Source organism: Hyposmocoma kahamanoa, unplaced genomic scaffold (assembly GCF_003589595.1).
Source record: "Hyposmocoma kahamanoa isolate Upper Pololo Valley unplaced genomic scaffold, ASM358959v1 87, whole genome shotgun sequence".
In the NCBI taxonomy this organism is placed as follows: domain Eukaryota; kingdom Metazoa; phylum Arthropoda; class Insecta; order Lepidoptera; family Cosmopterigidae; genus Hyposmocoma; species Hyposmocoma kahamanoa.
Window position 1 is genome coordinate 17,026,740 of NW_020654422.1, and position 20,220 is coordinate 17,046,959.

Consider the following 20,220-nt stretch of genomic DNA (forward strand, 5'->3'; position numbering starts at 1 on the left):
CGATGTTTTGCACTACCATAACGTACATAGCGAAAATGGCGGGCTGAGCTCAAGTATGTGGGACTTGGCGTGCTGTTGGCGCACATGGCACACTGACTAAGCACTTTCTACTATATTTATTGTGCTGTGTATTCTACCAGTGTATCTTTATTATTTTTATATAAAAATTGCCTTTGCATTGCATACAAATTTTCTCTTAAGTTGTTATCATGTTAATGAACACCAGCAAAAATACGTATCTGATGCCATCTTGCGATTCAGGTCTATTGGCGCTCAATATAAAGGTCGCGGGTTCAGTTTTCCGTAGGACCAATTAATATTATAGCTATACATTATGACGACATCGTTTTGCACTGTGGGGTAGACGAGGAGGTCCCGGGTTTGATTCCCGGTAGAACTAATGGAAAGTTAACTCGTCTAAATTGACTCTGGTCTGGGTGTTTTGGGTAGAGCCCCGGAGTGAATTCCTTTACTCTGGTACATAAAACAGGAAATACCCTAGTTTGAGACCAGCTAATTGATGTGGTGGTCTGGCACATTATTCCATTATCTAGGGTCGGCAGACTAAAGCACATAAACCAAGAACAAAGATCGGCAAAGACCTCATGGATAAATCCGTGAGATCTGCTGACTAGTTCCGTAGGTCAATTGTGCGAGCGATTAGCTCCGATCTGGCAAACAGTCGCTGGTTCGAAGGAAGTTTTCTTTGTGTTTATTCAATATATGTATCAATATATCGTCGGTGTTTTGAAGAAAGAGCGAAAGCGCCATTTTGAAAAAAAATTCACGAGAGCACCTTTTAAGGTTTTAACGAAAGTTTTAAAATATTTACGTTCTGTTTTAAAATTCAATTGGTTTATTTTAATTAAGTTTATGTTCTAAAGTTGAATTTAAAACAGGACCTGAATATTTTAAAACGTTCGTGAAAAACTAAAACAATCCAAAAAACATTTTTCGAAATGGCGCTTTCGCTCTTTCTACAACACACCGACGATATGTTCATTGTAAAACTGAATTATCTCCTTGTAATTGAATTTCGTGTCTTGCTTCCCTTTTAGAATTAATATTTAATAAAGAACAACCTTTTAGAATAAACATAAGAAGTCTATGAGGTTTAAGGGCAATTATCAGAGTTATTTCACATTGGTAATGCAAGATATGATCAATGTGATATTTAAGCAAAAAATATGTATTTTAAAAATATAGCATTATTACACCACTTTTGTTTCAATTACAATTCCATTATATATATATATATATGATTAAAAAAAATTATATGTACTTACTGAAAACAATCTAAAAGCATTTTTACTTACATATCTGCTTGTGAAAGAGTTCGTCCAGGGAAGTACTGCCCTTTACCTCTTTCAGCCGCCTAACTCCGGTTTTGAAGGATAAGTGTGCGGGTGAATTACAGGCACTTGAGACTTGTCAACTTGTGTCTCAGGGTGATAGGCGCAGTGGCAGTGTCTCTCAGATCTTTGAGATTTGAAGCTCTGAGTGGCACTGCAACTGCTATGGTCTCAGCAGTGTAGCTTAACACCAGGCGCACGCCTTCTTCGTCCCGTCAATTGGTATCATAAAAAGAAACTTGCCCAGATATATCAAAGCTTGTTCTTGGTGTTCAGGGTAGTGCCCTCGAAGTTGTTCACTTGCTCTGGCACACCGAATTTCTTTAAATAAAATAAAATAAAAATAAAAATCATTTATTGCAGACAATATACAGTTCATTTTGTTAGTACACTTCCAAGCTATCTGTTCTACTGTTAGTACAAAAGTTACAGAATAAAAATAAAATGAATGAATGTTTCATCGAGATCCAGGATCCGAACTCTACATTGAATTACATCGGATCCCAAAGAAAAAATTGTGTAATGCTAGTTACGTCCTTTAGTCAGAGAGGTCAATATCACAGTAAAATAATGTCATTTTCAATAACCGATAAGCAAGTAATCCAAAGTAGACATGTAAACACATTTACGCGCGCAGACTTATTCATAAATACTTGTTTGTTCAGGTGGATGCTATCCAAAGGCGATTGTTGGAGAAAGTAGATGGGGTTCTAGCAGTACACGAGTTCCATGTCTGGCAGCTGGCCGGTGATAAAATCATCGCCAGTGCGCATATAAGGTGAGTAAATACGCCAGGAACAATTTGTATAATTTTTATACGGATTTTTATTTACAAGTTGTTTTACAAAAATAAGGTATTTATTTAATACTTTATTGCACAAGTAAAACCACACACATAAATTTATTAAAAAGAAAACACAAACAAGAGGTTCTCCATTTCTAAAAGAAATTTCTTCCTACAGACCTAAATATAGGACATGTGGGCAGGACACTTGGATAAATAACGCTCCTGTAAATGAGAGTTACGTATGGAAAATACTCTCATGAAAAGTGTCTAGGAATCAAGCACGTCTTTGCTAATTACTGAGAATACGTTTATTTTGTTAATGTCATAATTTAAAAAATAAATTTAATTAATTTATATTTTTATTTCACTTTAATAGGACAATCAAAATTTAAAAAGAATACATTGCTCCCTAGACACTTTTGATGTGAGTATTTAAAGATTTCGTGTAATAGGAACTACGTTCCAAAGTCTGACCGCTTGAACAGTGAAGGAGTGAGAATAGACAACCGGAATTGAAGGATGTAAAAATGACACTTCTTTAGATTCAATACTGTCTCTTAAAATGATAAGGTCACCTTAGTTTATGCTTAGAAAAAAAACCTTTGACTTCGACTTAGCAAAAATGGAGAGCTAAGAATTGTTGTAATAAAAATAATTGAGTTTACTACGTAATTTCTTACGTAAAAGTGTGCAAAGTTAATTTGTGAATACGAAAAACTTACTCGGTTCGTAATTTTTGCTTAGACAAATTACTTGTAAATAATTAACCAAATTTTAACTTAATTTATTCATGTAAACATCACTTAACGGCTGTTAAGTAATCAGGGATTTATTGGATAAGTAGATTAGAATTAAATTTTTTGACTAAGTAACCAACTCTCACGCACCCCGAGTATTCCCCAGTAGGCGTGTCTCGAGGGTTGGAGTAGTTGGTGGTGGGCTAACGTTTTGTTTGTAAAATGTCAAAGTAGCTGTAAAGCTCATTATGAAAGAATTCGTAGGAAAGTACCGCCACTTTACCTGTTTCATTTAAAATTACAGGCATATTTTGATAAGTACTTGTCAACATTTCACACATGAAAACAAATACTGTTTTAAAAAAATACGGAATTGAGAAAACACAATTTGAAAATGAAAAGAAAAATAATGAATGGATCTTATTGCAAATAATGTGATTATTTTTATTTATACATACTACTTAATTAAACATTTGTAAACGAGAATATCATGTATATTGGTCTTTTAGTTTCTTTTTTTTTATTTTCAAATCGTGTCTTCAAATTGATAATTTTCAGTTATGACAGTATTTAGTTTCGTGTGCGATATGTCCCAGGGTGACGGGCGCAGTGGCAGCGCCTATCAGTTCTTCGTGTTTTAAAACTTAAGTGGCACAGCAACTGTTATGGACAGGCGTATCGCTTACCACCAGACCTTAAAAAAGGAAAGACGGTCCACTAAAACACATGTAAATTTTAGACTATTTTAAATTAACTTAAAACTTAGTTAATTACTTCGTTACTTAATTCACGTAACCCAGCCAGAAGCAAACTTTATTTTAACCTTGTGACGATGCGACCTCCTCCACCATCTCACCTTTTCTCTGGTTCCTGGCCATTCATTTTCAATCGTTCTCTAATTCTGTTGCCTTGTCATTCTCACTTTGTTTCATTCCGTCGTCCCTTTCTGCTTAATCGTTGAATGGAGCACGTCTTCTCCGCTAATTTTGAACTGTTTACCAGTTACCAAAATCTCTTGTGCGATAAACATTAAAAGATCACAGAAACTTTATTTTTTTTTTTATAAAACCGGATTTATTTCCACAATTTTTTTTTCCTTTTGAATTTTAAACTTAAAACCCGCTAAGCATAATAATAAGTGTGGAGATTGTGGCTACATTACAATCTACAGGACATGCTTAAGTGGTGCCAGCAGTGCGTAACAACCCTTTCAACCTTTTGTCCACAATCAAACAAAATAATGAAATAAACACAAATTGTTTTTTATAAAATGGTTTTGCTGCTTGCAAGAGTTACTTTTATATCAACGTAAAACGCAAATCAGGAAACGCGAAAGTCGTAATGATACCTATTACTTGCAGAAATTGCTATCCGCGCCATCTAACAAATACTAATTTAAAGATATACAATACATCGATCTGTTTGCAACTAAACATCGTCGTTAACGCCTTTACGTACGCCTTTTAGTGTGTGAGGGGTATGCAATAGACCACGGACTTAAATATAATACACGTAAAAGCCAATACATGGTATTTGGGAACGGGCGTAAGTATAGCTCTGAGCTACCTCAAATCAAACTTAATGGTATAGACCTTCAGAGGGTAAATCAATTTAAATATCTAGGGCATATACTTACGCCTGATCTCAATAACAATAAGGACATGGAAAGGGAACGTAGGGCTCTGTCGGTCAGGGCGAATATGATCGCACGCAGATTCGCAAGGTGTTCGGGAGAGGAAAAAGTAACGCTCTTTAGAGCGTACTGTACCTCCTTTTATACCTGTAGTCTGTGGCGAGAGTTTACGAACCGGGCCTACAGGGCCCTACGGACTCAATACAATAACGCGTTCCGGGTGTTGATGGGGCTGCCCCGCTTCTGTAGCGCATCAGGGATGTTCGCCGACGCGCGCGTGGACGGCATGGACGCCACTGTGCGCAAGAGGTGTGCGTCCCTGGTGCGCCGCGTGCGGGCCAGCCCCAACTCCGCTCTCCGTGTCATAGGGGACAGGGATGACTGCCCCTATATTAGGCATTGCTGCGGGTTACATGCTCCCAAGCATGTAATCAGATTTTAATTTAAGTTCAATTTTAATTTTAATTTTATTTCAATATTAATTTTATTTCAATTTTAATTTATTTTCAATTTTAATTTAACTTCAATTTTCATTCAAATTCAATTTTAATTTAAATTCAATTTTTAATTTTAAGTTTTACTAACTTTAGATTAAGTTCACATGTATGTACTAACAAGTGAGTCTATTGTTACTCGAAATAAAAAGTTATTATTATTATTATTATTATTATTTACAGTGATAGGTTGTAATATGACAAAGCCTATTGTGTGCTTTAAGAGTCTATACCACCTCAAATGGCCGCATAACAGTGAAAGCGTTGAATCAATTACTTTGAAAAAAATATATTTTAAAATTGAGTATACAGGGTGTAACCGCAAGGTGTAGTCATATTAAAGGAGCCAAACCTATACTTGATCTAGACCCTCTGTGCAAAATATCAAATAAAAATAAGTGACTTTTAATGTTGATATAACTTTAATTATGTTTGTATAAATAGTGATTGTCCGAAACAACCACTGCGTCACAACTCTATTGCTAGTTACGTTACTACGACTTCACAAATTCATTAATGAAACCTGGGCGGCCGCAAGCGGGGCGAGAACAGCTGACTACAATTGAAATGCCACTGTAAAAACATGATTTGAATATGTTGATAACACGTTAATATTAAGTAACAAAATCTTTAAATACCTAGAAAAATCGAATTATTTCTAACAATATTATTTTATACCATACCTAGGTACGTACTTATTTACATACAATTTAAAGGATATTTATTTACTAATTAAGCCCGTAGTTACGCACGCCTTCATCGTATACACATTCTACATAATTTTGTATTAATACATTTATTTACGACAATTTTACAATAGTGGATACTTTTTTAATTGGTACTTACCTACTGTGCAATTCATACACGTTTTAATGAATTTCCTACGAATTGTAATTCACTGTTGTACAATGTACGAAATATTGACTTGTTTACGATAATTTTGAATAATAAGTACAATCACTACACGCACTGCTGGCACATTTCACACATTTACAGGTAAGGTTCAAAATGCCGACCTCCATGCAATATGCATATTTCCGTGTGTCGGTACAGAGACTGCTCTACTCTTTGAAGCATCTGCCGAGTGATTTGACTAAACGCCATTTCGATCCGCTGCCTCATTTCTTCTGCGCTTTCACAGGACTCCGCATAAACAATATTTTTATATGACCCCACAAAAAAAATCGAGCGGTGTCAAGTCTGGGGACCACGCTGGCCAGGGTACAGGACCTCCCCGCCCAATCCACTGCGGGAGACGGTCGTTCAGATGGGAACGTACATTTCGAGCAAAATGTGCGGGTGCTCCATCGTGCTAGAAAGTCATCCCGTGTTCCATCACGAGTCTCACGTATTGTGTCACTGGCAGGGCCATCAGAACGTCACCCAAGTCTTCTGTTAGGAATCTTAAATAATTGGCCCCATTCAGACTTGCCGGCAAAAACACTGGACCGATGACGGCACAACCTATTATACCAGCCCACACGTTAATCCGCCACTGGTGTTGAAAATTTGATTCCCTTGATACGCGGGGATTCAAATGAGTCCAAAAATGTTCATTATGCATATTGATAATGCCCGCACGCTATGACGCCTCGTCTGTCCACAGTACCGACGAAGCGAAGTCGGGAGACCTCCCAACCTGGTCGCGGTACCAGCGGCAAAATGCCAAACGTAGATCATAGTCCGCTTGTAACAGCTCCTGCGTTCTTTGAAAATGGTATGGGTGCTGGCCATCATCCCGTAGCACACGCCACACACTCATATGGTTCACACCACCAAAGGCTGCCGCAGCACTACGAGTACTTGTCTTTGGATTGCCGAGAAAATGTTCCAAAACATCTGCCTCGAATTCTGGGTCTCGTGAACTCGGCCGGCCTTCAGAACTGGAACCACGGAACGATCCACTATTATGAAGTCTCATAACCATCTTCCTGAAGCATTCCACAGCAGGAAATGGTCGACGTCGATTTTCTGGGACGCCATCAATAAACTTTGCCCAATAAATTTGGCGAGGTTGGCGCAAGCTCCCATCGGCTGCGCCTACGCACAACATCATCTCTTAGTAATCACTATTGCTTAAGCGTGACATAGTTTAAATAAACACAAAAACAAGACACAAACAAAACGATGACACCTATTTAGTCCTCACAACGCAAACGGCAATTACAGACTGTTACAAAAAATTAAAAAATAGCACCTCTGCCTCAGCGGCGGCACATCAAAGGACGCCGACTGAAACGCAAATTTTGGAATATAGGGTAACGTTTTCATAATGTACCTACAGGGTGAAATTAAAATTATTACCATCCTTTTGAAATAAGACCCTTCTCCTGATACAAATTACATCATTACATACACATTAAACGAATACCTATATCCTACGTCTACGACCTTCAACGTTGCACTGCATACGCCTTTGTTTGTAAACAAGCTCTGACCATCACCCGTACCACTTCCACATAATGCAAGAACTGACTGAGTGATTACGGATATACTGCACTAAGGAGGCAGTCACCCATCGGAAACTCACGACGTCCGAAACGAAAGCCTAACACACTAACCACTACACCATGGAGGCAGTCGACTATAGGAATCAAATCCACGACCACCGAAACGAAAGCCTAACACTCTAACCACTACACCATGGAGGCAGTCGACTATAGGAAACAAATCCACGACCTCCGAAAACAAAGCCTAACACTAACCACTACACCATGGAGGCAGTCGACTATGGGAATCAAATCCACAACCGCCGAAACGAAAGCCTAACACTCTAACCACTACACCATAGAGGCAGTCGACTATGGGAATCAAATCCACGACTTCCGAAAAGAAAGCCTAACGCTCTAACCACTAGACTATGGAGGCAGTCGACTATGGGAATCAAATCTACGACATCCGCAAAGAAAACCTAACACTCTAACAACTACCCCATAGAGCCAGTCAACTATGAGAATCGAATCCACGACCTCCGAAACGAGTCTAACATTAACCACTAATCCACATCACCATGTATAAAATCAAATGCTGGCGGCGAAAATCAAAGGTGATATTTTTGCCGCCAAAGTTGCCGCCAAAGGCTTGCGACTTCGCTACGATTACGTATCGCGTACGCAAGGCGACTAATCTTGATACTTTGTTTATTTAGGTAAGATTTTTTATGGTTTTACACTATTGCTAATTTAAACTATTCTAAAATATTTCTTTAGATGAGTAGATATTATTAGGAAGTAAGAACCTTAATAGGTTCAACGGATATTAATTATTTCAATTTCACCATGTAATAAACCCATACCCAGAAAGTTGTCGTGTGTAGATAAGTCAAATTAAGCGTAAGCCTGTTGTTAGAAACGTGCGCTCAGCAATAGACGTATGTAAGTTAGTAAAGTACTATTTTTTGCACAAGGTTTAGTCCACTGCACTTGCATAGTAAGTACTGGTTGGAAACTTGACATTCTCGCATCTTTGAAGATTTCGGCAATTATCTCCGAAATCCAAGTTTTCTCACGATATTTTCATTTCCAAGCAAGTGATGAAAATTTATTTTATTTTTATTTTTTATTTTTTATTTATGGCACAATGTACAGACATCAGATACAGAAAGTGAGGAAAATAAAAACACTTAAAAATTAATACAACAGGCATATCTGTGCCCAATTATTACTGTGCTCAACATTCATTTTAAAACATTTAGATATACTTAAACAGACACTAAATCAATCATAAAAAAAAAATTAAATTAAATTAAAATTACAATAATTAATTCGTGGTCAACGATCAAAACTAATTTCTTGACGTTTACCGACCTTCAGGTTGCACCTTTACGATGAAAGTGTCCCAATACAAAATTTCAACTTTTTGGGAATAAAAAAGAAAATAAGATTTCAAGTTTTTTCATATTTTCATATTATTTTATTTATTACCTACTCTTGAAGTACTAAAGGTGATGGCCTTATTAGTCTTTGAAAATAATGAGGAAAAATGGAACTTTACAACTGAAAATTGTTTCTGATCATTTTAATGTTCAACAATTTAAAAACATAATTTACAAAAACTAGTCGCCAATAGGTCTTTTTTTTAACGATTTTTTGTTATCATTTAACGTATTAAGAATTAAGTCTTTTTAATGTTCATCAGCTAAGCAAGATGTCATAACCCTTGATATTGTTTTGTGGTCCCTGTTTCACAATTAAAAAATAAGAAAGTCCACGTAGTAAGTCCCTTTAAAAAGTAAGTTACTAAAAAATTTTTTTTTTTTAAATATTAAGCGACGGGTCGAACAAGTCGTGTACCCGGTGGAAAGCGTCACGCCTGTCCATAACAGTAGCACTGCCGCTCGAAGGCTACTGCTACGGCGTCCATCTCTCTGAGACATAGTTGACAAGTCCCATGTGCCTGTATTTCACCAGCACCCTTACCCTTCAAAACTGTAACACGGTAATGTGGCAGTACTACCCTGGACGAACTCACAAGGAGCTCTACTGCTACTAGTGATTTTTGAATATGATTTTCGGAACGAAAATGGCTCAAATGCTAATCCGTCAGTGGCAGCGTGTTGTCTTTGCAAATGCAGATTCAACAATAAATGCGGCGTTAATATTTCGACGCGGGAGTAGAATTTTTAAACTGAAAGAACAAAATGAAAGGGACCTTTATGAATCAGTGCTATTCGAGCTTTAATTGCACAATTTCATCTTCACCACAGTGTGACTAATGTAACAAAATATTTTTTTAAGATGGTTTTACGGTATAAACTCATTTTTTAATTTTTTGATTTGGGTCGCTTTCATTGTAAGGGTGCGAAGTATTAGTCGGATAATTGCGTCATATTGCGTCATGCGTTAGAAGAAACATACCGACGCCGCCATGCGTTAGAACAGTACCGACGGATAGAAAGAGACAAATTTCATTCATTAAAATACAATAGATGAATGCGTATGGTAAAAAGAAACAGAGATAACTTTAAATATGTGTTTTTTAGAGGACATTAGTTTTATTAATGGATATTAAATGGAAATTTGTGTATTTTGTATGTTTGAAGATATGAAGTTAACGAAACCATATTACGTTATTATGTACTAAGTTTTAAATAATAGTTTTATTATGAACTAGTGTATTTTGGCAAAGTAATCGATAATATTTATTTTTCATTAAATGTTCACACGCATATTACATGAATAAAATAATAATAAATTTAGTAAATTATAACATAGTAATAAGAATATGGCATTAAGTACTTTATCATTTACAATAACATGCCTGAATTTCACAATTTTTTCAAGTTACGTAATTTGGTTGTATTATGATACTCAATAGAGATGTGATGTGACTATTTATTTTCGTTAAATGACATCAGCTGATCGAAACTGTTCATGGCGAAATTTCCATAAATAACGTAGTTTGTACTAAAACAACTTTGCTAAATAGTTTCATACCATTAACTGAATCCGACCTTCAAATATGACTACACCTTGCTGTTACACCCTGTATACACTGATTACTGTACGGTGAAAACACGATTCCTAAATATGGTCACGATAGAAAAAAAAACACAGAAACTTACCATGAAATTTTACAAGAAAACCGATGTATTCAATAAGTACTTTACATATACCAATGGTTTTTTTAATCAACTGAGCTAAATATAACACTTGTAGTATACGATATACATTTTTCAAATGGCTTTAATTTCATTTGTATAAATAAATAAATAACGCACACACTCAATATAGCCCCGCACTAGGGAAACCCTGTGTCGCAGGTGCCATGGATACACACATAGACAACCACAAATTACACCCAAACTCACGAGAGAGACACGACGAACTATCCTTTAATACACGACTGCGTTCCTGCTTCGAAGAGTAAGGGTGCTGGTGAATTTACTAGCACATGGGACTTGTCAACTTATGTCTCAGGGTGACGGACGCAATGGCAGTGCTCCTCCGATCTTTGTGATTTTTAGCACTGAGTGGCACTGCAACTGTTATGGAAAGGCGCGTAGTTTACCATCAGACGCACGACTTGTTTGTCCCGTCACTTGATATTATATAAAAAAAATATATCTGCGTTTTTAGTGATCATTGCATAAAACGGAACGCAACATTATTTAATAAAATGCACTCATATCTTCCTCGCTTTAAATAATATAATAGTTTGATAAACAAAGCCTTTCCGTTCGTCCTGATAACGATTCGTCGTTCGCTTTCATTGTTATAATGTAAACATTCACAAATGTAGCCATTATAATCCTTATGTACTATATACTTAAAACAGAAAATGAGATTATATACTTTTTGCGACTGGGGGCCATTACCTGAAATTCAATTCGTAATTACCTCGTTTATTTATGGAAGCACTAGTGATATACAAGTCGACAATCAAAAGTATACTTTATTCTTATTAGGGCGCGTTCCCAGCATGTCGTAACGTTTTATTTATCGTTGGACGACGGTTGCGTCTAGCCTGTTCCCATATCACGACTATCTGTCGTGACTGTGTCTTGGACGTTTATTTTGTCGTTGAACGACTGTCGTGTCTAGCTGTTCCTACTACATCGTGACGATAATTTATCGGTTCACGGTAGCCGCCTTGTCGTTTGCACGACATAAACGGTTGAAGCTGCGATTATTTATCGTTACCTTTTTATCGTCACTTTTATTTATCGTCTGACGTCAGTCTTTCATTGCACGTCAAAAAAGTCGTAAACAACTGTTAATCGTGTCGTTCTACGTGTCAACAACTTCATTTAAACGTACAAGTCACGACACTTTAAACTGCACGACTATCTGTCGTCACGACATAGTGGGAACGGCCCCTTACTGTGCTTTGCCAAACATTAAACTTACAAATATATATCAAGTTCTTAACTTATCGCGATTGTTACACATAGGAAATGATACTATTTTTCCAGATTTATTTCGCGTACATTTGACTAATATGTTTTAATTTATTTTAATTTGCATTATTAATTAATAATAAATTTAACTTAATAAAAATTCACATTGTTAAAATAAAATAACTTGTAAAACCGATGTAGCGTAAATTGGAATGTTCTTTGTAAAATTAAAAATAAGATTTTTTTAAATAATAACTTTTGTAACTATCATTGTGAAAAAATAGGGTGGTTTGCATTAATATTAGACATAACTGGTTGATGACTTTACCACCTCAGTTAACCGTGACCGTAGGACCTGTAAAGGGCCCGAAACGTTGGTTTGTTTAAAAAACAAATATACGCGATTTCAATCCGGAAAAATAGTTTAGTCATTTTCCTTACAAATATATTTAGGGCATATTATCTATATCTTTTGCAATAAATATGTAGTAAAGATCAGATAATTTGCAACAACTATTTTATTATTTTAAAATATCAAACTAAGATCGCCCGCAAGAAATTACGTTCATCACCTATTTGCATTGCAACGATTATTTCCAAAAAACGCCAATTAGCCATCTAGATAAGAGAAACGTGAATGAGCAAAGTGTAATGTTTAGGTTTTCCCAGGGCAATAAAAATGATAACGACCCTACCGTTCGGTTTGTTTCTGAAAAACGTTTCAAAATAAATATGTTTTGGCAAGGGCCCAAAATTCCAAGGTCTTTGTCTCGGATTGTACTTAGATTAAAATCTTCCGTCTTACCACTTTGTTATAAGGTTCGAAATGTAGCGCTTGTTCTGCTCTATGTCAATGAACCTTTTTTCGTATAGAATTTAGAATTTTAAAATGCCCGCCCTAGTTACTAGGCCATTAAGGTGCTATCGCTCGTCGTCTGATATCGCTCGTCGTCTGATGACGCTCGAGGCTAGTATAAGGCAGATTTTTCAGGGCCACGTATTTTCGGTTCGTAATTAGATATTAAAAATCATTTTCCCGTAAAGATTACAGTATATACACACTATGTACTTATTACTTGGTGTAACGAGCTAACTACAGTATAACTACTATGTAACTACAATGTATAATACTTTACGACTACAACACAAGACTTAAAACTAATGGAAAACACAACATACCTCCGTTATACGAATTATTTAGTGTGGTTGCAGTTGAGGTGAAGTAAGAACAAGAAAATATATAGATAATTGTTATCAAAGTTCCACAATAGATTTCTTAACTAAATTCATGACTAAATTTAAACTACGTTTTTTTTAATACAATCAAGTAACGGGACGAACAAGTCATGCGCCTGGTGGTAAACTACACGCCTGTCCATAACAGTTACAGTGCCACTCAGAGCTTTAAAGTGCAAAAATCTGAGGGGCACTACCAGTGCGCTCGGCACTCTGAGACATACGGTTAACACTACCGCTTGGCGGTAGAAATAGGTAAGGTGGCAAGTACTACCCTGGATGAACTCTTTCACAAGGATCTCTATTGCTACTTAAAACGTCTGAAGTCGGGTACATGGGCCGAAAAGTACTTATACAAAGATCATAACTAAAGAGATTTAGACTACGTCCGATGTTGGAACGTTGGGCCGAAAAGTAACTTAAATAATAATTCGAATAAGTAACACTTTCACGTATATTTCAAAGATTTTGTCTCGATATCTCATCACTTTTTCCAACAATATTGATTTGAATAACATCTTAAAATCGTATTTGAAAAATGGTAGTCAAAAAGTGAGGTTAGGTTTTAATTATAGAAGTATGAATAATCTATACGGTTGCGTAGTGCTGTACGGAAACAACATTCGGTTAATTCAATTAAAATTTTTGTAATCGATTAGTAAATCGAAAATTTCAATCGCAATCGAACTAGTATCTAAGTGTAAGGATTTGAAGGAGGTTTTAAAATTAAGATTTCGGAAATTTTTAATATTTATGGGTTATAAAATTTTATTTAAATGTTTATAAGGAAAATCACTTTTATGACTCAAACAAATCGATTCATTCAATTAATTAATACATTTGTAGTTGGCTGTAAAATTGGTCATTACTAAACCGTCTACGGTCGGATCAGTGACTTGTTTGTTTACTTTTTGTTTCAAATGGATTGGATGGATGTATAATGCATGATCTCAATACAGAGTACTAAAAGAACCTACCTCAAAAGTTATTCATCCCCTAGTTTGCCACCCTTAGAGGTGGAATATTTTCTTCAAATTTGAATGGGACCTATACAGAGGTACCCTCTTTCCAACAAAAAAAGAATCATCAAAATCGGTTCACACGTTATTGCGTAACATACTTACAAAAAGAAACTCAGTCGTGTTGAGAACTTCCTCCTTTTTTGAAGTCAGTTAATAAATAGTAAATGGACCTATACCTTTAGCATTTTTGTATGGTTAATATTTGGTCAAGCTAGGTAGACTATATGTTTGGGTACTATCAACGTCTCGAAAAATTTATGAGTTATGAATGAAATAAACCCAAACAAATATAAACAAGCGACAAACCGCCTTAATAGAGTTAAATAATTGGATTTTCATGTTACGTTCCAACGCGTAAACTGAAACTGCACACAAAGAGATTAAAAAACACAGTCCAAGGTTACCTTTGTTGTTGCTAATTACAATTAGTTCTCTGAACATTTGTCTATATGTTTTGCATCGGTGAATTGTATTTGTTTTGACATTGTAAATAATAAACGTGAGAAAAACTAACAAACATATCATATCGAGTTGTTAGATTTTCGCGATTGTTACACATAGGAAGTGAATTCTTTTTTGACAAACAAACCAATGTTGCGGGCTCTTTACGGCCGTGATCAATGGACCTGTGAAGGGTGAAGGATGAAATTCTGGAAAATAGTTTCATTAATTTAATAATAAACATATCATGATAACAATCGCTTCCTGATCGTGATCGATAATGATCGCTTTATTTGAAATAACGACTGATAGCGCACTTTCTTGCTGAACTCTCTATGTAATCATCTTATATGTGTATTGTATATGTATATATACAATATAAGGGCCGGGAAAAATATTTGTATAAATAATAATAATAAATTGTTTATTGAATAACTTATTGTACAAAGCAATAACTAAAGACTAATTATGCGTATGAACGTAAAATATAACACATATACCTGAACTAGGAGAATCGTGTATTTCAGGTAAAAAGTAATAATTAGGTTTTTTTTTAATTGTATGGTTGCTTACCAGGCAGGCAACATCCAGACCCACAAAAGGATTCAACCTGTGTTAGTGGATAGTACTGCTGCCACCACGGCGGGAAAGCATCAATCTAAATTGTAACAAACAAATGGCTTAAAAGTAAACTAAATAAAACTCTGTAGTCCCAAAACTAGTACAATAAGACTTCTTTTGGGACTAAGAAGAAAATAAAATAAAATTTAACAAAGAAACAACTTTAAAGAGTGCGGTTAATTAAGTTTTTAGATTAATCTATGCTGTGTAGTTGGCGGTGTGTATGTAAAAGTGGAGAGTGTGTGTTAAATGTGTTGTGAATGGTACTGATGTATAGGTGGATATATGATTAAATTATAAACAAAAAAATAATAACTAGACAATATAATGCATATCATCATATACCTATACGCTTAAATTAGACAACATTTATTTTGGCATAATTAATAAATTCTCTGTATCATCGTAGGACATGTTTTGAAGGAATTCTTGTAGAATTTTCTTAACCTTTATGTAACAAAAATGAAATATGAACAATTTGGCATTTAATTTATGGTACAAAAATGGCCCAAGAAACACAAAAATCTGGAAATCCATTCTCTGCTTGTTGTATTCTATGTACACAGTGAAATACTCTTTGCTACTAAGTGCAGTATGTTCGGTGGTCGGTACGTATGTCATTTTAAGTTTCAAGGTTTGTTATTTATGTAGTAAACGTATATAGTGAGTGAGACACCCTCCTATTTATTTATTTATATATGTATTCAAATCAAATCAAATCAAAATAATCTTTATTTCATAGGTAAGCATTATTACACTTGAAATCGTCACAATGGTTAAACTCTACCGCTCATTCGTAAGGCAGATTCCCCTGAGAAGAATGAGCAAGAAACTCTAGGGGTTGCTCTTTGTAAATAACATTATTATATACAATATTTTTTTATTTGAAACATCAGATTGAGACTACCTCCATGAGCTAAACGGGTTACTACCACGGATTTTTGTCATCCAAGTACGCAGAAGTTGTATAATAACCTTTAGTATAAAGTTTTTGTTTCACTATAGTTTTAAACCTCGTGAAAGGCAAATTTTGTATATCAACCGGAATCTTGTTATAGAAGCGTATACATTGCCCCTTAAATGATTGTTTGACTTTGTGAAGACGACTATCAAGAAAAGCTAGTTTATTTTTATTCCTCGTATTAATGTTATGTCTGTCACTATTTTTCATAAAGAAATTACTATTCCTTTTAACATAAATTATATTTTCATAAATGTATTGTGAGGCTAGTGTAAGAATGTTAATTTCCTTAAACTTATCTCTCAAAGATACTTTGGGGCCCAGATTGTAAATTGCCCTAACTGCACGTTTCTGCAGGACAAAGATTCTATTGATATCGGCGGCATTACCCCAAAGCAAAATGCCGTATGTCATTAGACTGTGAAAGTAGCTGAAGTAAACCAATCTAGCGGTTTCGACGTCTGAAAGTTTCCTTATTTTTTTAATCGCGTACACTGCAGAGCTGAGCCGTTTTGACAACTTACTTATATGGGGACCCCATTGCAATTTAGCATCTAACGTTATACCTAGAAATACAACTGTATCCACAAGATTCAATTTTTCGTTTCTAACTACAATGTTTGTAACCGTCTCTCTAACATTGGGTAATGTAAATTTCACACAATTTGTTTTTTTCTCATTAAGAAGTAGGTTATTAACAGCAAACCAATCAACTACTTTAGATATAGCATTGTTCACATCGTCATAGGAACATTGGTGCCTTTTAACTTTAAATAATAAGGAAGTATCATCAGCAAACAATACTATCTCATGTTTTATACCCTCCATAAGGCTAGGTAAATCATTAATATAAACTAAAAACAAAAATGGGCCTAGAATTGAACCTTGAGGGACACCCATGCTAATTACAGACCCTGACGATCTCGTACCGTTAACATCGACCCTCTGTACCCTACCACGCAAATACGATTTAAGAAGGTCGAGATCACGTCCCGCCACACCATAATGGCGAAGTTTCCTGACCAGTGTATCATGGTGCACACAATCAAAAGCCTTGGAAAGGTCACAGAATACACCAATAGCATCATGTGAGACTTCCCATGCATCAAATATATGATTAATCAACTCTACACCAGCGTCGGTTGTAGAGCGACCCCGAGTGAAACCAAATTGTTTAGGAGACATTAAATTATTACTATAAAAATGTGCACACATCTGATTTAGAATAATTTTTTCAAATATTTTACTGAGAGTTGGTAGTATTGATATAGGTCTGAAATTGGTGGGGTCAGAAATACTACCAGATTTGAAAAGTGGAATAACTTTACTTTGCTTCATGAGGTCAGGAAAGACACCATCATCAACACATTTATTAAAGACACAGGCTAAGTAAGGCGCAATACAATCAACTATAGAACTAATTACTCTGACTGAAAGACCATCAAGATCAGCAGTATTTTTATATTTATAGACTTAAAGGCTTTAACAATATCGTTTGGAAATACATGACGGAACCTTAAATTAGTGCTACTAACTGCATTATTTTCTTTTAGTAAGGATTCAGCGGCCGTGGGAGATGAATTTAACGAATTAGTAGTCAAAATTGGAATGTTGGTAAAAAAATTTTCAAATATTTTAGCAACTTCTGCGTCTGTGTTTACAATTTTGTCATTAAATCTTAGTTGAAAATCTAAGTTACGAGGTTTGACCCTTCCAGTTTCGCTATTTATAATATTCCAAGTCGTTTTTACTACATTCGCGCTGCTTTTTATTTTATTATTAATAAACATTGCTTTGGCTGCCACACAAACACGTTTAAACATTTTCGAATATTTCCTAACAAAATCATTAAAACTGTTACTAGTGTTATAAGTTCTTTCATCGTAAAGATCATACAGCCTTTGTCTACTTTTGTGAATTCCCACAGTCGCCCATTCACTAAATTTCAATGAATTATTAATAGTTATGATTTTGGACTTAAAAACATTATCACGTTCACTTTTCACTATGTTGAAAACTGAATTATACAATTTATTGGGATCGTTAACGTACGGAATGTCAGTTAGTTTAAGCATTACGTTATTTCTATAAGCTTTAAGTCGACCATTATTTATCGGAACACATGTGATATCCTTTTTCGGCATTTTGTCAACAGTTATATTAAAAGTGGCCAATTGACCGCAGTGATCTGAAGTTAATTTATTTATAATAGATTTATTACTAGGTACGGCGTTGGTATAAATGTTGTCTAAACAAGTGGCAGTAGTAGAAGTTATTCTAGTAGGCACCAAAAAAAGATTCACAAGGTTATAACATTGGAAAAATGATATGAGCCTACTGCTAGCACTGGAATCTTCTAATAAGTTAACATTGAAGTCACCACAAACAGCAATATATTTATTTATATTATTTAATTTGGCTAAAACTTCATCTAATCTTTTTTCAAATAGTTCGTAAGATGAATGAGGGGGTCTGTACACGCTTAATATAACAAGCCGTTCAAGCTCTATGCAGGATATCTCTATAGTCCGCTCAATAGATAGGCTCACAATATCTGTACGTTCTTTAAATTTTAAATTATTTTTAATAAGAATTAAAGAGCCGCCATGAATAGCTTTTTCTCTGCTGAACGAACTAGCCACCTGGTGATTGTTGAAGCTAAACATGAACTGATGTTGTGATAGAAAGTGGTGTTCAGTAATACAAAGAATATCAATATTGTTACAGTTAATAAATAATTCTATTTCTAGCTCTTTGCCTTTCATGCCTTGAATATTTTGGTGCACCAGGTTTAATATAAAATTTATTTTATTTCTGTGTGTTTTAGGTTGGTTTCTTACTGTCAATGTGTTGCAAGAGTATCTCTCCGTTGTCTTATTAATTAATTTAAATAATTAGAAATTGAATTAATTTCAACAGAATTATTATTGTCAGTAAACTGACCTATGTCAACGGACTGCTCAATAGAAGCAGCCGGTCTGGTAGCCAATGATTTGGCTGAATTATTAATATAATATGATAGCATCTCTGCTATCTGTCTCCTAAAATAACTAGTAAGATAATACCTATCTTTAGTCAAATAAAAATATTTACTAATAAAATTATTAGTATCCATATTCGAAAAGATACCCGTCTCTATATGCTACGGTGTCTCCAGCGGCGAAGACTTGCCAGGTGAAGCCTGACACCTCTTTAGGAGATTAGTCCACCTTTGCTCACCGTTTCTATAATAAATTTTTCTGATGTGTTTTTTTTTGTGCAATAATATGTGCCAGACGGCCATACCAACGGCCTGGTCTTAAACTAGCAATATCCCTGTACTATGATTATCAGACCAACGGAATTAATCCTGGGGCACTTCCCAGATCACCCAGACCAGAACCAATTTATAAATGTTTATTTCCGAAATTGGTCCTGCCAGGAATCAAACCCGGAACCTCCTCATCCAACGCCCACAATGTAAACCGATAGGCCACTGAGGTCGTCATTATATATACTATTGTGCTTTTGAATTAAATCTTATCTATAAATACCAAACCACACATTGTTAATTTGTGCACATACCGAAATTGTTACATCCTGCCTCCTGTATACACGATCTCGTTGTATAAAAGTCGTGTCCAGCAGTGGAACGTAAATGGGATAATAAGGAAAGTCGGCTACGGAACCCTATGTTATCCTTATACACACTCTTAATTGATTTGTTTTGTTTGAATATAGCAATCCGAGTCAATTTATTTATCTTAACGATTCCTTAAAAGTACAATCAACAGCACGCAAATACACTAATATAAACATTTAAAATTTAAATTCAACTCTATACCACTTCCGATAAGAACGGTCCAAAGCACAAAGTGTAAAATAGACGTCTGTCGATCGTGATCGATCGAATCAAAATGATTGGAACAGCATCTGTGACCCGATAACCCGGGTAACTAGCATCTAAATAACCCAATCATTTTAGAGTTCCATGGGTCATGCACGCAATATTCGACTTTATCACTATAACTTTAGAGATTATTCAACAATTCACAATATTACTTTTGTCTCGTTCACTTTCACGTGATGTCCCCACTCACGATATGATTAGCCTTCTCA

The 20,220-nt window shown here is 35.3% G+C and overlaps 1 protein-coding gene across 5 annotated transcripts in view; it reads left to right on the forward strand.

The window, feature by feature from the left end:
- Positions 1 to 20,220, forward strand: part of LOC113235040 (zinc transporter 1) — a 69,478-nt gene that overhangs the window by 29,030 nt on the left and 20,228 nt on the right. For all 5 annotated transcript variants that reach the window (XM_026470570.1, XM_026470571.1, XM_026470572.1 and 2 more), the window contains exon 6: positions 2,018 to 2,130. In XM_026470570.1, coding sequence (XP_026326355.1) covers positions 2,018 to 2,130 — 113 coding nt within the window. The remainder of the gene's footprint in view (positions 1 to 2,017; positions 2,131 to 20,220) is intronic.